We start from the raw sequence: 23,235 nt of genomic DNA, 5'->3' as shown, positions 1-23,235 counted from the left end.
CCTCTGATTTATGTATTTACCATCTGGCTAAGTTATTTAAGTTGCTTTTCCTTATACATTTATATGTTGTCCACCTCTTGCTATTTCTTTATTCCACAGCAGTATCTAACCACATGCACTGCCATTTCTGAGGATTTCACGCACTCTCCATCACTGTGAAGTCTGTCTCATTCACTAATCATATCTTAATAGGCAGATACAGTATGAATGGAAACAATGGGTGGCTTTGTTGCATTAGTAAATTCTCCTATCTGCTTACTGTCTCACAAAGAGAGCAAGCAGATAAAGTGAAGTCCAATCTACTAAGAAGCATAGAAACAAAAGAAAACGAGAACAGGCTTTTTTTTTTCCACTGGAAGAAGGATTTGGATTGTGTTTTTTCCACCAAAGGAAGCCTGGATGCTAAAGTTGGATTTATGCACATCAACAGAGAAGCTTCAGCAGTACAACCCAAAGCTGAGAGCCTGAAGTCCTGATTCCACTTTTACCGAGCTCAAATAATGATCCAGAAAAGATGGTGTTTTGCAAACTTCAGGCATGTGGTGTTGCTATACCACACATTGTTTCAGGAAAAACAATGTTTCAGACTAAATTAATACACTAGCCCATTTTTAAAAGATCTCTTTTTGCATAACAGTTGCATATCTGAAAATGCTTATTAAAGTCATGATGCTCAAGAACACTTGGTTCGTAAATTAACTTTTGATTGCCTTAATCACTCCCTGGCCCATTTCCAGCCAAGAAACATTCATATACCAGCCCTAAATGTATCAGATGCAATTCATTCAAAGTGCACGTATTAGACCTGGACAACCTGAGAGACACAGAAATGCAAGGTTGAGTTTAGGGCACAAGTCTTCCTTTAGGAAGCGATTAATCCAGATTTTAGCATAGCTTTGTTATTTTTAGAGTACAGAAAAACGAGTGTTTTTGGAGTGAAATTCTGGCTTCGTTGAATTTAGTAGCAAGAAAAACTCTGCAGAACTTCGGCAGTTAGTATTTCAAACTGTGTTTATTATTTTGAGTCCTGATGCCAAGAAAAGCACCCTGACTTTTCTGGGAGCTCGCTTCGTTCAGCTATTTCATGTATCCATCCAACCTGAGTGTCTTGAACTGAGACTCACTTCCTTACCAGATAGGTTTTTCCAAGTAAAGGTTGCTTCCTGTACTTTGAAATGGTATCAGGAATTGAAGGTTAAGTTATTTTGTGTGGGTGTTTGAGTACTCTGTTAATCTGCTACTTTGTGATTCCTCTTCTTCTTTCATTCTTTTTTTTTTTTTAAGTAACTTGTTTTTTTATTGCAGACTGCAAAAACAGTACACTTGAGCTTCCATACCCATGCTTCTTTCTGAAATGTTTTGCTTTAGTTTCCTAACTGTCGTCGTGCTGTGAATTCTGCAGATTTGTTTATAAGTGTCACGTGCTTCTGCTACATCTGCATTGTCACTGTTATGGTATTTTTTCTTTCTGTCTGTTTCTTCCACAGGAGTTTAACAAGTAATCTGCCCAATGTGAATCTACCAAATGTGAATCTCCCTAAAGTACCAAATCTACCAGTTAACATCCCACTAGGCATCCCACAAATGCCTAGCTTTTCTGCACCGTCATGGATGGCTGCTATTTATGATTCTGAGTGTGTATTCAGTTCAAATTAGATCTCATTTAAATTTAAAGTCATCTTGGCATGGATATGTATTGTTTGTTTCTGTGCATTATATAAAACTTTAAAGAGTGATACAGTTAATTAGACGTTTTCTGAATGAGACACTGGTGAATTTCTGGCAAGTGTATTTTGAGGGTTTTTTGTATAAATCTTCAAAATTTTCTTACTCCCACTGAGAGTTTGAGCAAGTATCTTGCTTTACAAAACAGCTGTCACCAATGGGACACGTTCTGGCCAACATATGAAACACGGAGTGCATAATGGGAAACGATGTGTCTCAGAAAAGAGTTTTGTCCAAAAGAGAAGATGAGCCAACTTCAATGCCAGTCAACCAATTTCTGTGGACCAGATGTAGATCTAACACTGAATTTTATTTAATGCAAGTTCCACATTCCCCAGATGATAATTACTGTCTTGATTTTGATGAAACAGATGAAACAGGAAAAACTCTTATTCGGGTTGTGAGAAGGCCCAGAGAGCAATTGAAGTTCCACGTCCATCACTGTAGCCTGGGTAATCCTTTGGCCAGCTAAAGAAAAATATTTGCAAAATGAACCTTTGACTGTGGATGGAGAAAATGGGCACTGTGTTAATGCAGTTGCCCCCTAGGAGCCTTGGGCTCTACTCTGGCTCCCTGTGTGAGCTCGAGGTGCTCAGGAGGGCAGCTCTGCTTATCCCCATCTGAGTACACATCGGGCAACTTCTGCTCTTACTCCAGTTTTCCCCCTAAAGGTCCCAGCCACCAACCAATGCAGAGAGGAGTAGAAGTGGGCTAAGCCCAGACTGCTGCTTTGGAGGCAGCTGTCTCCTAAGGTGTCCTAACGCAGGACTTTGGCTCACTCCATTTCTCCTGGGTTAACTATAGTTATGTCAATATGAGATGGTCTCAGTCAGCTCCGTACAGATGAATTGCTTTTTCCCTACCGTGTCCTTTCTCTTAAAGGATAAAACCAAAGAAGCTTCCCAGATTCTCCCCCATCACTGTTACTGGAACACCCTAGTTTACATCTACACCTGGGGTCCACCAAATGCCTCTGCCATGCACAGACGTTGCTGTAGAGCACGTGGTAATGAACCATAAGTAAAGCAAACACTGGTATTTAATTTTTTATTAGATTATAAATGTTTTTGTTTCAAAACGATACAACTCATATTCATGCTAAGAGAGCTATATTAAAGGCTAGATTAGGCAGTTGCCTGTAAAGAATACTTGAAAGTTTTAATCTTTTTCTCTGTGCATGCTGTGTGGTACTGCCCTTGAAAAGATAAGAATCATGTCATGACAGAAAATTGGATAATCCCTCTGAAAATGTGAGCATTAATGGTATATTGCAAGCTGCCTGTGTGACTAGAGTAATTGCAGCGCTCACGAGCAAAATATTAACAGTGCAACTTGGAAGCAAATCTAATATAATCTAATATGTTGTTTACTCGCATGTAGTCCTAATCAAAAGTGAGAAAAAGACCAAAAATAATAATTCTAAAATTTTGAAACCAAATGGGTGTGATAATGTTGCTGTGGTAAATACCAATTACTGCATTTGCACATACTTAATTATTTCAGACATAAATCCGTGCATTTCCAAAACTGGGTTTAGACTGCTAAAGCTTACTTTCACCCGAGCAGAGGTTTGAACCAGGAGAAACCAAAGATCAGTGGCTAGATGAGCACTGGAGCCTTCTGCACACTTGTCCCCTGGTTGAAGGAAATGCCTGATTCTTTATCTTTTCACTTTCCTGGTTTCCTTTTACTCACCCATCCCCTCCATCAAGGATGTGTTACCTGTCGCTTAGTGTCAGATCTGTTTCTCTTGCCATGGAGATGACCCATCCTCTCTGTCGTTCTCCCTGCTAGCACAGGACCACAGGGCCCCGGCATGTTGGGACCATGGTTTTCACCTTGTGGTAGCCACGTACGTGTTGGCTCCGATTTCCTCTGGCATTAACTCAATGCAGCTGGCATCTGTCACAATAGAAACACCCTCCCTCATCTGTTTCTATAGATGATGTCGGCACAAGTGGTGATGCATGGTGTGCTAAATATCTTACAAATTACTGTGTTAGCATTAGTGGTATGCGAGGAGGGGGTCGAAACTCTTAAAGCTCCCTTGGCAATTGTTCTGAAAAAAGTGAGGGAGATGGAGAGAGGGAGGGAGAAGGGCTACGGATGCATAAATTTCTCTGCACAAACAGAGCACCATCGAGTTCTATATTTTTGTTCTGTCAGTGGAGGGTTGGGAGATATAATTATACTGTGAAAAGAGCCGGTGTAGCTGCAGGACCAAAGACTTCCATCTGGGCAAGGGTGTGGGTTCGAGAATACAAGCTATGGAGAGAAATTTAGAGTTTTGTGACGGGCCAAAGATGTTGCAAAAGAAATTATAAAAAAAAAAAAAAAGGAAAATCTGTTGTCCTATAGATGCCTTTGCAAGAGGCGGATCTGTGGAGAGGTGCAGCAGTCAATCCAGCCAGAAGTCCTGGCTACGAGATGCCCAGCGCCCTCAGCTCCATGGACTTAGCCCCGTTTTGTTCCAGCTGTTAAGAGCTAACGCGTGTCCTCGCGCACCACTTGTTAGCACTGCCCTTCCCCGGAGCCGGGCCCTCAGCGGGCGGGACGAGGCCACCTAAAGATACGGTTTGGAGGGGGGAGGATTGCATGAGACCCCACATCTTAATAACTGCATACGTTCCGGTATGGTAGTTATTATTGACCGAGGATTTTCTACCGCAGTTTCTGGCCTTAGTTCTTAATAATCGCATACGTTCATGTGGTTATTAACTAAGGCTGATTTTTACCATACACACATTCTTCCTGTTGATATGTGTGACTCGGTGTTGTCTCACTCATCTGGTCTGGAGAGTTTTGTGAGTTATGACAGCAAGGTAGATTAGGCAACTGTATGGTAAAACTCAAAATCCTGATGGTGGAGATTGCCAGCGTTGTCCTGTGTATGAAACTACTGTCTGCTCCACACTTGTTGCAGGAATGGTCTCCACATCAGGTTACAGAGAGCCTGATGCCACCTATGACTTTTGTTCTCCTTTTGCCCTGCCAGCAATGGATCAGGCACCTCAGAAGACCTGTTCTGGAAACTAGATGCACTACAGACCTTCATCCGGGATTTGCACTGGCCTGAGGAGGAGTTTGGGAAACACTTGGAGCAGCGCTTGAAGCTTATGGCGAGTGACATGATCGAGTCCTGTGTGAAGAGGTACGTGTGCACACGAGCTAGACAGGAGCTCACAGGGAGCAGCACTTGGTTTTGTCTCACTATCAGAGCTTTACTCATGGCCCCAGCTCACCTCTGCCCAGCACCAGCTGAGCACAAAGGCACCCACTGCTGTGAGCTGTGGGCTCCACAAGCACGTCTGCCTGTTGAGACTCTGCAGAGTGTGTATTCATATGGCAGTGATGAGTTGATCGTTGGAATGGATGATCTTAGTGGTCTTTTCCAACCTTAATTATTCTGTGATTCTGTATTCACGAGAATGCCGTAAGGCAGTGAACCACCCACAGTTTCAAGCTTTACGGGCTGTTAACTTGTTGGCACCTCACGAGAGGTTGAGTCTTTGTAAGTGCAGTTTGGTGTCAGCAGGGCTGAATGCTGAAGGCATAGCCCCGAGTAAGATCCCAGCTAGAAAACACAGATCCATGAGGAAAAAAAAGAAAAAAGAAAGAAAATAAAAAAGTGGTTCCTAAATGGTGATAGTGTAGCTTGGCACACAGGCTTCACATCTGCTGTTGAAAGAATAAAGCCAGTGTATCATCAGCGCGTTGCAGGATGCTCACCTGCAGATCTTCCAAAAGAGAGAGGTTTCTTTAAAAACTTTCAAACACACAGGCAGCTGTCATTCTGAAAACAAAATGTTAGCGTTAAATTGTCAAACTTCCCACAGTAATTTATGTTCATTTGGTGTCAGAGCTGATTAGGCAAGAGGAAGAAATGAACTTTGCATTCCATCGCGCAAAAATTAATAGACAAAGAGACAGACCAAAGGCAAAACTAGTGCCAAATCCAGCTGGTACTGCTAATAATAGATGCAATGTGTGATGTGGCTGTTCTGTACCGCAGTTGCCTGGCCACTCTGCAAGCGTGAGCATGGGGTTTGTTGTTCACACGTTCTCACAGTCTGGATATCCACCGTCACCATAGAAGAGGGCATGGTTGCTCCCTGAGACAGAGGCAGGAGGCTCGCCTGCTGGCAGCAGGCAGCTGAAGGCCAGCTCTCACCCTACTGAAAGCAATGAAGTGGCTGTGGTGTCTTTTGGTTTGAGCAAGTTGCATTGCACCAGCTGGTTTTAGTCCTTTGGCTGGCATGAAAGCCAATCTTCAGTTGTCAGGTCATTATTTAAGAGTGAATGCAGCGTTGTTTGTTCCTGTAAGCAGCAGATGTTCTGCTGGAGCCAGCACAGGGCAGTTTCTGGGCTCTGCTCCTTTTGAAACTCGACTTTGCCCCATCCCAGGAGGTGTTCAAGGCCAGGTTGGATGTGGTCCTGGGCAACCAGATCTGGTGCCCGCTTGTTGGCAGCCCTACCCATGACACAGGAATAGAACTAGATGATATCAGAGGTCGTTTCCAACCCAAGCTGTTCTATGATTCATGATACAACAGGCAACTTTGCTGCATCTGCAGTGCAGCTGTAGCCATGATGATCTGCAGAAATAAGATTAGGTGAGGTTGGCTGAGATAACTGGGAAAAATAAGCACATTTCCAGGTACATCTGAGGAAGGATTTTTGTGCCTGAGAGCTGGCTTTTTCCCTATTGCTCCAACCCTTCTGCAAATAAGTTGCCCCTCTGCAAAACCCTGGCCCAGCTTGTCATGGTAAGACTATATATAATGGTTCTGAGCGCAAGTAAGTAGGAATATGCTCATCTCTGTGAGGAGATGGAAAATCCCAGTCACTTTTGGTCCTTTCAGTAATTATCAAGATTCTAGTCCCCGAGTCCAGGCTAAATCTGGCACTGGTAATTAAATCAGTTCAAATGCCACTGCTGATGTAAACCAATATGCTGCTTTCCCTATTTATATCACCTGCAAACAGGGCCTGGCTAAGGTTTCTTTAGCAATTTCAGTTTGACACAACATTTTTCTTCGCGTCTGTCTCTGAACTGTTGAATGCCATGGAGGAGCCACCCCGCCTTCCACGCTTGGTTGTATTTCGGGGCTGTTAGGAAAGCAGCCTTTGCAAGGCAGGGCTCTTCTGCTAATACATCCAGGCAGCAGGACCTTCATACCAGTTCGGATCTGATCCCAAGAACAGGAGTTTCACATTTGTAAATTAGTTTTCATTTGTGTAAACCTTGGGGGATCTTTCAAGTTCGGAGTTACTCCTGAGCTGCAGATGATATTATTTGTTGTTTCTAAATAGAAGCTTCTATGTTAAGTTGTTGGCAGATTCTGTCTGATGTGATAATTGTTCTGTGCTAGGTTAGATTAGTGAAGTACTTCTGGAATCTGCTGAGGGGCTCAAGAGAAAGATGATGCAGTGCCCACCATACTGCGGGGCTTCCTGATGCTGGTCACATACGGCTTGGTATTTTCATACACAGCACAGATCAAATTCTGTAGTCTTTGCTTCCAAAAAGCTCTGTGTGGGCTCATATATGTTCATCTGTACATAACTGAGCGTGTTAACTGAGATAGGGGAGGTTTAGGTTAGATATTAGGAGGAAGCTTTTCATGCAGAGGGTGGTGAAGCACTGGAACAGGTTGCCCAAGGAGGTTGTGGGTGCCCCTGAAGGCATGCAAGGCCAGGCTGGATGTGGCTCTGAGAAGCCTGGTCTGGTGGTTGGCAACCCTACAATACTATAGCAACCCTACAATCCTATAGCAGGGGGATTGAACCTAGATGATCTTGTGGTCCTTTTCAAACCAGGGCATTCTATGATTCTATGATTCTGTTCTCAAGGAGATGAGTTGGATGAACTTTGAGACACTTAGAAAGTTTTGGCAAGCAAAGAAACTCATGCAGACCCAACACCATAGGGATCCAACAGTGTACTTTCAGTAAAGCAATGAAGAAAATTTGTAGTAATATTTTTTGTAGTAGATGTCATCAGGCAATAGTAGCTTCCTGTAATGCACCAGGCTTGCTGTTTGTGGTTGTAAATCAGCTAATGCATCCAAATGATAGGTGTACGTTGACACTGCTGCTTGTAGCATCATCACGCTGTTTATCAAGCATGAGAAAGTCACAGTGTCTCTGAAACCGTTGCACACTTTATAAATAGTGTGTATTCTGGGGAAAGTGTTTCTTTTTAAACTGGAAAAGCACTTTTAGTAGAAGCACATTTGTAACGATTGTACTGTAACGCTCCCAGTAGCACTCAGCTTTCTGTTTTGTTGAACTCTTCTAAGCCTTGTGTTTCACATTGTTACTAGCTTCAGTATTTTAAAAAGAAACTGAAGCATCTTTTTCTGCTTTCCTTAACAGAACCAGGATTGCATTTGAAGTAAAACTGCAGAAAACCAGCCGATCAACAGATTTCCGAGTCCCTCAATCAATATGCACCATGTTTAATGTCATGGTAGATGCCAAAGCTCAGTCAACAAAGCTTTGCAGCATGGAAATGGGCCAGGAGGTAAAAATGCAGGTTCTTCTTTTCACAGCTTTTAAAGGCAACGTAATGAAATTTCCTATCTCCTGTTGTGCTGGGTTCAGAGATGTGTTATCAGTTGTGAATTTAGCCTTCATATAGAGTGTGTGGATGAATATGCAGGGCGTTGCTCTCAGATAAATCTGATAAATATCTACACTCAGAATCCCAGTTAGGATTAATCTTTTCAAGGACTGTGGTGTGCATAAGGTACCTCTGAAGCTTGCTTAATGTGAGGTGGCCATATGTATTAAATGATTAACCCCATTTTGGAGCCAGGTATCAGCAACAGACTTCTGTGTATGGCTGTTTTCTGGATACAAGCACATGGAAAACAGCAGTGCCAAGTTGTTGCTGAGATTCTTGAATGGAAAAAGAAATAATAACTTACATAAGTAGACTGAAATTCCATTGTGACTTCCTTGAATATAGGCTGTAGTTAGCAAGCTTGGTGATCCTGAATTTCTGGGTTCTTAATGACTTGAGTTGTTAACTGGGGACATTTTGGAGATCAAGCTAATTCCAGTAGCTTGAATGCAAGCTCCTTGCATTCATAAAATCTCCAGGTGAAGTGTTTGCATGGCACAACTGCCTCCATTTGTAGCATAACCAGGCCCTCTCTGCGTCTTCCCCTGCTCACGTGTGATGCTCAGGGGTTGCAAATTTGCCTGAGCTGCTGCAGGATGTGTTGGGCATAGCAGCACTGAGCCTGTGGCAAGCAGCACTTACAGGGGTAAGAGGTTTTAACAGCGGAACTAAGAGACCTGCAAAGCAGATATAAATTAGCAGTGCATAAGTTACCATGTAGGGCTGCAGTATGGTGTACACTCTCCCTTTTTCTTTTCTTCCTTTTAATGTGTGTTTCCACACCCCATCAGTTTGCTTTTCATTTTGGCTACCCCTGCCTCACCTTCCTGAAGCTGCAGGTTGAGGTGCTCGTACAAGGGAGGGGTCAAGGTTAAGGAACAGGGCTCTGCTTTTGGGCAAAGGGGCAGAATGCCACCGCTGCTCTTCCAGTCCCAGTGGTAATGATGGAACTGACTTTTTAGGGTTTTTAGGGAGATTTTGGCGTGGAACAGCCTTCTGATTTTTTCCTTGTGTGCACTGTACGTGGGCAGGCAGACTTGGTGCACTTTCTGCCCTCATTCTGGGGCTCCCTCCCACCTTGTGGCCTTTCTCTGAAGCCCACCTTCAGTTCTGCTCACTTTATCAGATACTTGAATGCATTTTGAGAGCACTACCCTGTGAAACAAACACCCATCATTTCATTTCCATTTCCTTGTCTCTAAAGGCAGCTGTTAAAACATTTGGTAAACATACTTTACCATCTTAAATATTTATTTTTCCTCTGAATTTTTAATACATCTAAGGGGATAAATGTATGTATTAAATGTTTCTCAGTTGGTCTAGTATGTTTCTATTTAATATCTAAGGTCAGATGGTCCTTAGAGAAATACAACGTACACACAATCTGTTACATGACAAGGCAAGATACTCATCACATAAAGTCAAGTTGAATCATTGTAGTGCACTGATTACGGATTGTAATAATAGAGCTAATAGAAAGCCTCATTGAACTCTGCCAGCAGCAGTGGCTGCACTGAGCAAAGCAAACCAGTTGGGTGATCTTTAACCTCAGGCATTTTCCTAGGTAATGCAGAGGGAAGTGTTGTTAGAAAGGCTGGTTTAGGAGCCAGCCATCTCTGAATGCTGCTCTGGGCATCACTTCACTTGCCAGCACAGGGGCTGCCCCAGATTTTGTGTCCTAATGGGAAGGTGTGGTCAAAGCCCTTTGGACACTGCCTCGGTGTTTGCCTAGGGCCCTCTCCGGCTATCAGAGCTGCGTTTTTATTCCATCAGTGTGCTTATTTGCTTTTTAAGCATCCTCTTCTGGGAATGGAGAAGTGCAGGAGGGTGCCGTCACCTTTCATCTGACCACCTTGGTGCTGAGCCCTGCCTCCACTGGCCCTCTTCCACACCTCCTTCATTTCTTCTCCATCCTCAGAGCCCTGGCAGCCCTCTGGCTGTCCTTGTTCTTTTCTCTGTCTCCTCCTCACCTTCCCAATCTGACCACCTGTGGTTTCCTTCCTGAGGAGTCAGCCAAAAGTCTTCCACACACACACAAAATACAGTTCCAGAAGGAAAACAAGGTGAGGAAGACAACCCCAATACACACTCAGCTCCTGTAGTATTTTCCTTAGCAAGTTCTGGCCTTGTGTTCTGAGGACATCAGCAGCTCTCACCCATATCCAGCTCTTACCAGTCCCTCTCAACCTGCAGCCAGGTCTCCAGCTATGTCAGCTGTGCCAGGTCCACCTGCAAGCTGATAAGGCCTAACTATATTAAACACACCAATCATGGGTTACTGTGGCTTGTACAAGGGACTCGTATGTCTTGACATCGAAATGGAATCTCCAAATGCAAACGCTGCTTGTTGGTTTATGTTTAAATGGGAGCAGCCTGCCCTGCCCCAGTGGGCATGTGGGCAGCACTGCAGACCTCTGCCCTGCTGTTAGACAGCCCATAGGGGACTGTCAGCAGATAGTTCATGTCCTGTTGTACTTGCTGCAAATACTACAGGCAGGAGTCTCTGACATTTCAGTGGAAGGTTTTGCTCACATTTCGTCTTCCCTGCTAATTGTTTCTGTTGCTGTGCATGATGCTGTTATCATAACCACATTCAAAAGATCCTTTGTTGTGTTGTTTTTTCTTTAATTTGGCTTTTATTTATCTTCATATTTTCTTTTTCCTGTCTTTTGCACTTTTCTCTTTATTTCTGTCCCCAATCATCTGAAAAGTTTGCTAAAGAGTGGGTAAGTGTGTCTGACTTCTTTTCTTCATTCTAAATTCCCGTGTTAATGTGTTGTTGTCACAGAACAAAAAAAAAAAGAAACAGTAGAGCAGTTCAGACTGCTGACAGACATTGAGACCAGCGTCTAGCATTTGTAAAGCCCTCACAGTCTTCGTTCCCAAAGTCTGATTAGTATTTAAAGCAGATTTGTCTCTTTCAATGTGATTTGATGTTAACATTTTAAAACAATATTAATGCCAAGTGGTAATGAATATAGTGACTAGCACCAGTGCTTGAAATGTTTGACTGAAAAATCAAATGTTTTGTGTTGGAAAGCAGTCATAATCAGCATTTTCTCAGTCCATTGAAAATAAGAATATACTGTATGTTTTCACTAATTAAATCTTGTATTGGAAACAGGTCTTTTCTAAATTAGTAGAAGACTGTATTCTAGTACCTATCCTAGCCATATTGCAGCTGATTGCAGCAGAGCTCCCAAGCTGAGGAAGGTTTGGCATGTGCAGAAATTGGGCTGCAGACAGACACAGAGCTGCTGCGAGCAGCGGCTGCGGTCACCAGTGCTGAGGTGAGCTGCAGGGCTGCTAATGCAAAGAGCTCTGCACTTGCTGCCATCTTTTGCATGAGAAAAAAAATTGCTCTCCATTTGCTGAGTTTCTTTAAAATCTGTTTTAGAGTCACTGAGCATAGCATTTGGACAAGTGCTTTATTTTAACTTCGTACCTGCTGAACCTGACACATCACACTCCTTTGAGAGCTCTGCTGAAGTACCTCGGTGGTTCAGCCCATGGAAAAGTCCCAGTCATGGCAAAGCCTCCCCTCCCTTGTGTGGCTGAGGCTCCTGGAGCTGCGGGCATGCAGAGAAGGGAAGGGTTGCCCATACTTCATAAAATGATGGAGGATTTGCCTGGATTCAAGGTCTCTAAGTGTAAATAATCACAGGCCACTGTAGTAGAGCACATGAGAATCAGCTGCATAGTTCTTCAGGCTAATACTGCTGCAGTGTTGTAGTTTGCCACAGGAAGACACTGATGACCATAAAGCTCTTGCCTGTGATCTAATACTAATCTTCCACCTTTCCTTTTATTTTTCTTTAGCACCAGTACCATTCAAAAATAGATGAACTAATTGAGGAAACTGTCAAAGAAATGATAACACTCCTAGTGGCAAAGGTAACCTTCAGCTTCAGGTGAAGTGATTCACTGCTAACATTGCTTTTCAATATGTGTTTCCATTAAAATATGACACATTAAGATGTTGAATTGGCTTCTTGTTTTTCACAGGAAAGATCATATATCTCCCCACCCTTTCATGGTGACTCTTTGATGATTAGGAACTGCATGAGATGCATTACACTGTTAGCAGGATTGGCATACTAGCCCAGAAGTGGTTTTAAAGAATGGAATTTCTATCTGTGGGGTACCAGCATCAGCCCGTGCAGTTGGGTAGCACTGCTGCGTAGACGTTGGGTGTCACTCAGTGTGGTCACTGCCCCTATGATCACCAGAGGGACCCAAAATCACCATATGCTTTCCTAAGAAAGTCATTTACAGGCAACAGTAGTGGGAAATGCATTCCCAAATGTCAGGTTTCATTGTTTGGAAATTGTGTTTTTTATCAGACTCAGCTCCTCTAGATCGGCTGCCAGCATTTCCCAAGGAGTGTTGTGTAGGTCTGGTAACACACGGGGTGCTGGGAGGTAGGGAGGAAGATGGCAGGGTGTTTTTTCCTGTAGTTTCAAACTTTCTGAGAACAAGTCATCCCTATTATACAGTGGAGACCTTTAAACATATGCCAGTTGGATTCTTCCACAAGAACAGCCATCTAGCTGCATGCTTGACACTGTGTACCGGAGCAAGGACCACCAGCTTCTTCTCCAGGAGAGGCTGTGCTGGTTGCCACATGCCATGCTGCACCCACATCCCATCCCCACGTCCCATGGCCCCGTGTGTGAGGGCATTGTCCATCCCTTTGGCAATGCTGAGAGCTCCACTGCCTTCTCTGAAGCCAAAGAAGATTTGTACACCCTTGTTCAATTATTGAAAATAATCACCGTGTTTTTTTGTGTTCGTAGTTTGTCACCATTTTGGAAGGAGTCTTGGCCAAACTGTCTAGATACGATGAAGGAACTTTGTTTTCTTCTTTCCTGTCATTTACTGTAAGTACAAACAATATCTTCCTTTCTTGTTTTTTTTCCTGAGCTGTAATCTCCTGCTCTCCCAGGACTAAATCAGCTACATAATAATTGTGCCATTCTGCAATATTTGGACACTGAAATTCTCACAGGAGCACACAAACATTGTGCTCAGTACTTGGATACCTGAGAAGCATAGGTCATCATGTTGTAGCAATATGTAAAGATACGATCAGTTATCATTCAGGTTGGTGGAGTTCATTCTGTTGAGGAAGCACATGAAGCTGCACTGTCAATCCAAGTTCCCTAGTTAAAGAAGTCGCTTTATTGCACCTTGCATGACAGGTGTGTTCCTTTCAATCTTCTAGCCATAACAGTGAGCACTGTAAGAAACTAAATAAAGGAAATCCAGGGAGTGCCATTTTTCCTTTTAGAAGAGAGAGGGGAAAATACCCTAACCATAAGGTTATGGATTAGGTGCCTGTGATGCCGTTTCTCCCCAGCACTGCAGAAGCAATCCACAGCTCATCACATTAGGTGCTTACTAGAAACGTGCTGGACAAAAATCCAGGCAAAACTGACCTCAGTATCCTCAAGGTTTTAGCAATCTGAGCTGCATTCCAGAAAGGGTTTTGGACAGCTTTTTAAGCAAACACATAGTAGATGATTTCCGAAGGTCTTCTGAAAGTGCATGGCTACAGAATTTACAAGAGCACTTGGCTTCTCTCATCAAAAGATCATGCACTCAAATGCATGTGTATGGGGCTGCTTGGAAAGTTGCACTGAAGTTCTCATAGACCTCCAGGTCTGTGAGACCTATATTGCGAGTCCACAACCTCCTGGGCAGCCTGTTCCAATGTCTCACCACTCTTACTGAGAATAATTTTTTCCTAATATCCATCTGAAACATCCCCTGGCACAACTGAAGGCAATCACCTCACATCCTGTCAGTTACATGGGAGAAGAGGCTGATCCTCACCTCTCTTTGGCCTCCTTTGAGGGAGTTGTGGAGAGCCATAACGTCTCTCCTGGGTGGAGAAAGGAGAAAGAGGCACTGCAGAGGAGCAGGGGGCTTCCTGCTGGGCAGGGAATGTCTCTCACTTGGTCCCAGTATTTGCTGGGTGCGCTGGGCAAGAAGAGGCTGAGGGACAGCCTTGACCTCTTCAGCACTGTGCTTGAGAAGCCTGTGCTGAGCAGCACCACTCCCTGCAACTCTCTGTGTTTAGTTTTTCCAGTGCTAAATACAGAAATTCTCTCTTGTTACAGCATGCTTGCACCACCTCCCACGTTTTCCCTGTCTGAACAAATACAACAAAGTGTTATGGTCCAAGCCACTGAGATCTAGGAAGCATTAGTCTCCCACCCCCTTCTCCCGACTTCTTTTCAGCGCATGCTTTCCAGGCTCTCGGCAAGTGGCATGTAACCAGGGGTCTTGTGACAGACAGTTTTATCACCTAGTAGGCTCTCCTCATTTCCAATTCTTGCCTCGAAATTTGAGATAAAATTAACGCATCTGTTGTCCTAATAAATTCTCACTAGCCACTTCCCCTTGCAGAGCACTTCGAGAGGAAAATACCCTTCTAAATTTGGCCAGACTTTTTTTTTTTTCTTTAAATTTTATTTCTATTTGTTGCCACATTCAAGTGCATCTCAGCAGCAGCCCAGGCCCCGGATGGGTGTCTGCATGTGAAGCTCCACTGAGTCACAGGAATGACAGCTGCTAAAATTCCCTTTAATCTGGATGGCCTCCGTAGGCGGAGAATTACACCTACGGTAATTAAAACTAAAGACTGCATATTACCCGAGGGAGACAGAAGTAAAAGATCTTATTTTTGTTCTGCACAAAAATTGTATGGTAAACTGAGACGTTTCATGGCAAAGTCGCATCATTTGTGAAAAATGGCAGCCTAGCAAAAATCACACAACATCCGGCAGTTTGGAAATCTCACTGAACGTAGCCAAATCTGAGTTTAAAGAAAAACAAGTAATTATTCTGATTAAAGGGGAGTGGGCAGGAGAAGCAGCTCAGTTTTGTTGTGGGTGGAGGGGGGGATGGCAGGAAGCTGCCTGAGCTATTCTCGCTGCCTTTTGGCTTGGGGGAAGGAGAGGCGGTGGCACTGGGCTCGGTCCAGCAGCCCTCCCATCCAGGTTTCCCCTGGCTGCCCCAGGAGGGAGCAGTGAGGATAAACGCAGCTCTGGGGCAAAGCGCCCAGGCAGCTGCTGGGATCAGGGGTACCTGAGAGATGAGCATTGCCTCTTTGCAGGGAGCCAGCGCTTGGCACAAGGCTTAGAGAATCATAGCATCATTAAGGTTGGAAAAGACCTCTGAGATCAGATAGTCCAACCACCAACCCATCATCACTATGTCCGTTAAACCACATCCCTAGTGCCACATCTCCCCTTTTCTTAAAAACCTCTAGGGATGGTGACTCCACCAGCTCCCTGTTTTGCCACTTGCTTGGCAACACATGGCTGGGACTTGCCCCGTACCCCTCCAGCCTTCTCTGCCCCCAGGAGCCAGCACTGGGGATGGCCCCATAGCCCCTCCTGCCCTCCCTGCACCTGCTCCCCAGGCACTGTGAGTGCTTGCAGCGTTCACCTCAGCAATTACCACCAGTCTGGTCTTTTGTATCGCCTCATTGTGCTTAATTATGCACCCCCCACACACACCATATGAGTACTTCCACCCACTCTCACATTCTGTCTCACACATACATTCATTCTCTCATTCGGGACACATAATTTATTCATCCCAAGATGCAACTGTGTGCGTGTTATATTTAGGCTGTTTTAATGGTAGCTTTAGAAATATTTAAAAGCAGGTGAGCTTTTACACCCAAACAAAGATGGCCGGCAATGCTTACCCTAATTAAAAGCAGAAGCGTTGTGGAAAATCCCAGCTAGACACTTTCTAGACACGGTGCCTTATGCTGCATTGGTGAAAGGGTCTTTCTGGCCAGCTGGGAAGCTGCTCAGTTAGAAAAGTTGGACCTGGCCTTTCAGGGTCACCCTACCACATGTGCTGGGCAACAGGCAACCACATTTGGGGGGCCTGAAAGGCTCACAAGGACACCTCAGAGTGCAGGATCCTCCCTGCAGTACTCCCAGAAAATAGCATCTTTAAAAAGGGCAGAAGAAGGGTCATCGGGTATCGTCATGCTGCTGACAGCGGTCAGGAGGCTGAGGGGCTTTGGGTGCTGTTCTGGTGCACCATGTGAATGTGCTGTCCTGATGCCAAAGCACCCCAGGTGGTGCAAGGTGGGATGCACATGGGCACAGTGCTCGTGTTGGAGCCTATGGCTGTGCAAAGAGACGCAGTGCTCACTGGGGCCACCCCTGCACCCTTGGGCACAGCTCCCATGGGGACAGTCGCTGCTCAGAGCGATACGTGACGCTGAGTGTGGAACGAGGCCACCCCAGGACAATAACAGGGTGTCCTGGTGAGCCCCATCTTCTCGCTTAAGGAGAGGAGTGAGAAGCACAGAGCCCACACTCATCTGTTGCTATTAGAGCTTGTAGAGCAGTGAAGTAGAGCAGAAGTCACCCAGACAGTGACAAAAACACCACTGTTCTCTATTATTTTAGGTGGGAAACATTTTTTTGTCATCCTTTTTCCCCTACTCAACACTGTATTGCCCTGAGTCTTTGCCTACAGAGCTATTGCAGCTGCTCAAAGGAAAAGCCTGAAAGCATATTGATGGTGACTCTGTTCTTGTTCCTTTTACAGGTGAAGGCTGCTTCCAAATACGTGGATGTACCCGTAAGCACAATTTAAACAACTTGTATAACAATTTGCTTTGTGCTTTGTTTTATGGCATGTGTAGCAACCCACATTGCACATTAACAGCCGAGGTTGAATCATTGGCCCTTAGACTTCTAACATTTGAACTAGAAAGAATGTCTCCACTTACCTTCTTACTGAGACCTTTGAGGCTTTTTAGGCACTCCTTTGCAGATGGTGTCAAAAGGGTACCACCATTATGCAATTGGCTTGAACCACATTAAAAATCTAAAAAAAAAAAAAAAAAAAAAAAAAGTTGAAAATAAAAACAGGAGCATTCTGTTAATTCTTCATTTGGACTTGTGCAAATACAGAACAATTTCCAAACAAAAAGGTCCAGACATGTTAGAACTGAGCCAACACACGTCTAACACATTAGCTAATCGATTTTATTTTTGTTCTTCTAATTGTTGGTTTATTTCTCTCTTTTAGAAAAAAAAAAAAAAGACTTTATTATTACTTTTGGAAAATGGTGAACTAGCAGCATGTGTTTGGGAAATTGTTAATGAAAATAATTTTTTCCTTTTTTTCTGTAATTGGTACAGAAAAATCATATGTCGTCAGCTCTAATTAGACCTTGATTCATAAGGCAGAGAGACCTTCATGTTCTTGGAGCACTTACTTGCCAGAAACACAGTTAAATGAAGTTGAAGTATCATTTGTGAACGTTGGATGGAATAGGGGGTCACTGTTACGTTATAGGCAAAGAGGTGATTACAAGTGAAAAAGATTAGTCCTTAATACAGCACACAAATCCTGCATTCAGTCCGTCTGGTCAGTGGACATCAGGAGTGAATCAGTTCAGTTTGGCGGTCTGCACATGTAGTGGGCAGGCATCTCGTGGATGCAATTGGGCTGCATGTTCTCATACGACAACATGACAAATTTATTGAGCATCTCAGACTGCATGTTTTGCACTGTTTCTCCTGAGATAATGTGACTTTCCCAGTAAAGTGACTGCACATTTAGTCCAGCATGGAGAGGACAAGCTGTGGAACACCAAAAGCTCTTGTTTGCTTTGAGATACCCAGCACAGAGATCTGCATCTTGTTCTCTTTGAGCAGTAGAAACAAATTACTGAGAGCTTTGGAGGGAGGATATACAACCAATGAACGTACAGATATTATAGTTACAAGGAACACCAGAGAGCTTGTCTACATAGTTATTACACCAAAGCAGAAAAGACAGGATGCTTACCTGTATCCTGGGCTCACTTACAAAACTCCAGCAGAGCAGATCTGCAGAAGAGATCCTTCCCTGCTGCTAGTCAGCTCTTAAATGGGCCTAGAAGAGGTGCAGCCAGGCTCCACCCTCCAGCAGCATGGGTGAATTGCCTTCACCTGTGCTCCCTGGCTGACTCAGTGCTCGCCTCAGGTGATCAGAGGTTCAGGCCGTGGTTCAGCAGTTCCCTTACAGAGGGGCACAGAATTCATTTTTCCCATCCTAGCAAATGTGGAGATTCTTTATTTGACATTCCTTGTCAGTCAAGTGCATTTTAATATTAGTCACCGTGAGTCTGAGCACAGAAGTGTTCTTTCGGGGCACCCAACATAGGAGATGATGTCAAGTCCATGTGGTCTCTCCCACACCGATGGCTGTTCTCTCCCACTTGCTCACTTGAATGTTTACATTGATTCTGACGAAATCAGCAGCCAGCCCCACACAGCTCCCAGCCCACCGCCAGCACCGCCGTGCTGCTTCAGGTCTCTGTTGTAGGGGAAAGAGGAGAAACGGCGTGGTTGAGCAGATACCCACCGGTTAAATCCAGCTCGGCAGGCACTGCTGCTATTGCCCAACACAAAGCAATGCCTTCAGTGCCACCTTGCACGATCAGCCTGCTGAAAATTGCTTGAAAGTGTAACACTTGACTAGTGCCACGTTTGTTTGTCCTCATTGTTTTTCAAATTAATACCTTGTCATTGTTTCAGTAGGTGTTAAGAAATGTTACTAGCTTCCCAAGGGCTGAGCGCTGGCCCTTCGCTTGATAATTGTTTGCTTTGTATTAAAAAACTCCCTTCCTACTGCTTTCCAAACTGTCCTCATTTTCACCCTGGAAATTACACAGATGTGTTAACTAACTTCAATTTGCAGCGGCTGACAATCGTATCTTGCAGAGAAACGATACTCTGTGATCTGAGGTAAATCACAGCAATGGAAACTAATGACACTAGTTATTAACAAACTTGCAATGTGCCATGGAAATTTAAGATTTTGTGGCAGCTCTTGTAATGAGTCGTGTTACAGTATTTTAATGGCTTTCCTTTGAGGTAAGTTGTATTTCAATATATCAAGCAATGTGAACTCAGGATTATTATTATTATTATTATTTTTTGAAGTATTTTCCCCTCCAACGGTATCAGTTCCCATTTTCCTTAGGGAAATGCTCTCATCCCTGTCTGGTGTCATTGCATGGCTCTGTGCTGGGCATGGGCACGCTGTCCCCATCCCCATCACAGCAGGTAAGGAAGGGGTGAATTGCACGAGGACGGCAGGAGAGAGATGGAGGAAGAGAGGCAGTGCTGGGGGTATGCAGAGGAGGTGGTCCCGTGATGTATTCATGGTTTTTTCTCTCTCTCTTCTCTCCCCATGCAGAAGCCAGGGATGGATGTTGCTGACGCCTATGTGACATTTGTCCGCCACTCTCAGGATGTCCTGCGTGATAAGGTCAATGAGGAGATGTATATAGAAAGGTTATTTGATGTAAGTAAATGCCTTCTCCTCCTTGGACACCAAGCAGGAGAGACCCAAAATGTGACAAAATAAGACAGGAGGATAAGTCACATTTTGAGAAAATTTATTGGTTATAGCTTTAAAAAATAAATAAATCCTTCCTTTCTTTCTGACTAAGGCTCGTATCTGCTCTCTGCCTGCTTTAAATCTCTAGTGTACTGTGTCTTGGTCTGTCTGTGCCTGGATTTCAAGGGAACAGCATCTTCTAAGAGAGCCCTGACTATATTTAAGCTTGTGGAGAATCTCTCTATAACGGCACATTTCGGTCATTGTTCTCAGTGTGAAAATTGGAGCTCATTTGCTGAGGACCTTCTATCTCCTGTGCACAACTCACAGTGTCTGTCACTGACGAGCTCTCCAAAACTGGCAGCAAATTGTGTGTACCAAATTTTCATTTACAAAGGCAACCAGCACACTGCTGGTTGGGAGTGGACGTTCTGGAGCTCCACGATATGGTTCCTGGCACCAGAGACCAGGTTCAGATACATTTCCATGGTCTCAGCAGCGTGGCAGGAGGCTGACCCAGTTGTTTGAGGGTTTTTTTTATTGCACGGGATGAATGCATTGGCCTGTGAGAGAACAGTGACCTGTGATGCCCATTTGTTTTGGTTTTGGATGCATGTTAACCAATGTATGTTTCTGCTGCTACTGTTGTGTTACAGCCTTTCTGTCCTCATAGCTGTTCTAGAGCAAAGGTTTTCTGCTAATGGCCAGCCTGTAGCCTTAGTGTCTCAGTCTCCTCTAGGGTATTTGTCCATACAGCGATTTCTGTTCGAAGCAGCTTCTGTTCCCCTCTCCTCCCTCCTCTCAGCAGTGCCATCTCAGCTCCCGGCTCTGGCACTGTAACAGTCTGACTTGCTTTCTCTACTCGCTCGTTTGCTTCCTCAGTGTGTAGGGAAAGCTGCTTTCCTTCCAGCCAAACTCCTCCTTTACTCGATATCTCTCTTTCTGCGCATTTTCTTTCCCTTGGAAACCTCTTCCTCCTTCTTAATTCCCCCTCTTTCTTTCCCTCTTACCCTCCCAGATTAAAATGGAACTTATCTCTCATGTCAAATGTTTTATCACATTATATCGAGTGGCATGAATTAGAGTCAAATAATCTTACTGTGTACATCTACTAGCATGACCCATATCCACTGAGAGCGCCTCATTCATGCACGGAGCACGCCGCTGCTGCTGGCCCCGCACAGAGCGCAGCCCATCGAGCAGGCACGGGGAGGAAAAAAACAAACCACAGAAACAAAAGCCTGTCGCTTCCATCTGCAGCAGGCCTGCGAGTGCACTGCTCGCTTGTGGGGAATTGCATTCCACGAGCAGTTAGATTTCCAGAGCTCATCTGGACTGTTCTTTTCAATGCCCACACTGCCTTTTCCCTCATCGTTTCCCTGTGATTCACAGTTGGTGTGTTTATACCCTTTGGGCCATTATTTCCAATTTTCCAAAAGCTGTAATTAGCACAAATATTGATTTCAGTTTGATCCGTTCGTACTTAGTTTTACCAAGCCGTGTTTTAAACAAATTAACAGTGACAACAAAAAAAAAGAGCAGCTACCTTGGTGGAAAGCAAGAAGTGCAAAATCTTTCCGTTCTTCCCTGCTTCCCACAAATCTCCCTGCTCCCTTTGGAGGGCGGTAACCTCAAGGTGGGACGTGGTGCTGAGTGTTGTACCCACGCGATGTGCTGGGGGGCTGAGGTTGGCATGGAGGCAGGGGACACAGCACAGAGCCCAGCACAAACAAATGGTCCTCAGGCTCTGCTGGTCGTCCCAGGGCAGTGGTAGGTGTAAGCTGTCTTTTTCTTAAGATAGAGGAATAGCCACAAATGGTCTTTGTGGTGCTGAATTGGACTTGGGTCTCATTTTGTTCTTGCTCCCTTCAGTGCAGCTGTGGAGCGATGCTCTTAGTGTGGGGCTTCCTCTGAGCGTTGAGATTATGGACACATTGGAGGCTGCCTCCTCAGTGAGTTCAGTGCTCGCTCCAACCAGGTGAGCCTTGCTTTGGGCTGCCAGGCAGCGGCGTGGTGCCAGTGGCTGGTAAACCTCTCTGACTGCAGAGAGGCTGCAGGGCTCAGTTGCTTTTCTGTGCCATTAAAAAAAGACTTCTGTCTTTTTTTGGCTTTGAGCAGTGGAAGAGCAGCTTTGCATGGTGTGAGGTTGCCTCCCGCACTCTGAGTGGGATTTGCAGCCCTGTGTTGTTCCCAATTGCCCCATTTCCCCGCAGCCGTGCCCAGTGTTTTCTTTCATTTCCCTCTTTGTTTCCTCCCCATAGCAGAGGTTGCAGAGTGCCATGTCCCAACAGAAGCTGGGTTCATCCATGGCTTTGGGCATTTTATACCATTTCTTAGTTCCAAAGCCAATTCTCCCTACACTACTCCCTCGGTACTGCAGTACAGGACTGTACTCTTTGGGGGATATTACTGTTTGTGGGAGATTATTGCAACATTTCTGTGTGGTCTGTGCATTAATCCTCTTCATTCTGCAAATTAGTCAGGGTTGGGTGGTGGTTTTTTTTTTCCCCAAAATAGAGTCATCGTCTTAATTTTAAAAATCTGTATTCTTGGGATCATTGAACGAACAGATTGATCGTGGAGTTCTGCTGGTAATCAAAACCTAACTAGCTTTTTGGCAGTGCTGTTTACTGCAGAGTAACATGACTTATTTACTTGGCCTGGCTCACTAATTTGATAACATTTAAAGCTAAAACACTGTAATAAGGCCCTGTTGGTACAGAGCACTGGTAGCAGAGGAGTTTAAGAATAGAACTGTGGCATGCAGCCCTTCCCTGAGGTTCTGTGTGCTTTAGGACTGAGCCGCTGCGATGCTTTGTGGCAGCACAGAGATCTCAGTCCTGGCTTGGTGCTGATGGAGAGTCCAAAACTGCATCCTTTTTCCCGGAGAGATGGGGACTGAGCTGCAGAATGGGAGTGTTTAAGGGTGATTTGGAGTCTTTGACCAGTCACGGAATTCAGCTCCCCTTTGGCTCTGGGCACTCACGTTTGGTAGGATCAGAGTTTGTGCACCCACACTTTTCTCTGAAGGCAGCAGAAGTCGTGCTTGCGAGGGCTGTGCTGTAGTGGAAGTTGCTTACGCATATGCACGTGTGTGCGCCCTTAGGTACGCACAACACGGATTTCAACCCGCCAGAATACACGTGCTGCAGAGGGAGAATGACTGAAAAGTAGACAGTGTGGTGCCAACCTCATCGGTTGGTGCACACAGCTGTGACACAGAGCAGGAGCATTCCCTGCCCGGCCGCGGGTGAGCATCATGTAGACAAAAGGCTCCGAGCGCCGGCGAGCCGCCCGCCATCCTCCACTTCCAGCATCCCGCCGCAGTCTCTAAATAGCGCAGATGGCATTTTTCTCTCTGATGATTAATGCAATATCTTACAAAAAAAAAAAACCAAAAAAAAAACACCAACAAAAACATGCTTTTGATATGAGAGATCAAAACACCAAGAGGAGCTCCTAAGATTGCAAGGACCTAAAAAAAAAATTAATTTATTTTTTTCCTCCTT

The 23,235-nt window shown here is 44.7% G+C and overlaps 1 protein-coding gene across 4 annotated transcripts in view; it reads left to right on the top strand.

The window, feature by feature from the left end:
• CADPS (calcium dependent secretion activator) overlaps positions 1–23,235 on the top strand; it is a gene marked incomplete at both ends in the record, with an annotated part of 173,015 nt that overhangs the window by 137,983 nt on the left and 11,797 nt on the right. For 2 of the 4 annotated variants that reach the window (XM_079540330.1, XM_079540329.1), the window contains 7 exons: positions 1,488–1,634; positions 4,721–4,876; positions 8,104–8,251; positions 12,173–12,247; positions 13,150–13,233; positions 16,937–16,969; positions 19,583–19,690. In XM_079540330.1, coding sequence (XP_079396456.1) covers positions 1,488–1,634; positions 4,721–4,876; positions 8,104–8,251; positions 12,173–12,247; positions 13,150–13,233; positions 16,937–16,969; positions 19,583–19,690 — 751 coding nt within the window. The remainder of the gene's footprint in view (positions 1–1,487; positions 1,635–4,720; positions 4,877–8,103; positions 8,252–12,172; positions 12,248–13,149; positions 13,234–16,936; positions 16,970–19,582; positions 19,691–23,235) is intronic. The other 2 variants (XM_079540332.1, XM_079540331.1) reach the window with 1 other exon arrangement.

This window comes from Tetrao urogallus (assembly GCF_951394365.1).
Source record: "Tetrao urogallus genome assembly, chromosome: 10".
Classification (NCBI taxonomy): domain Eukaryota; kingdom Metazoa; phylum Chordata; class Aves; order Galliformes; family Phasianidae; genus Tetrao; species Tetrao urogallus.
The sequence above is the reverse complement of the archived record's forward strand: the minus strand, read 5'-3'. Positions and strand labels throughout refer to the sequence as shown.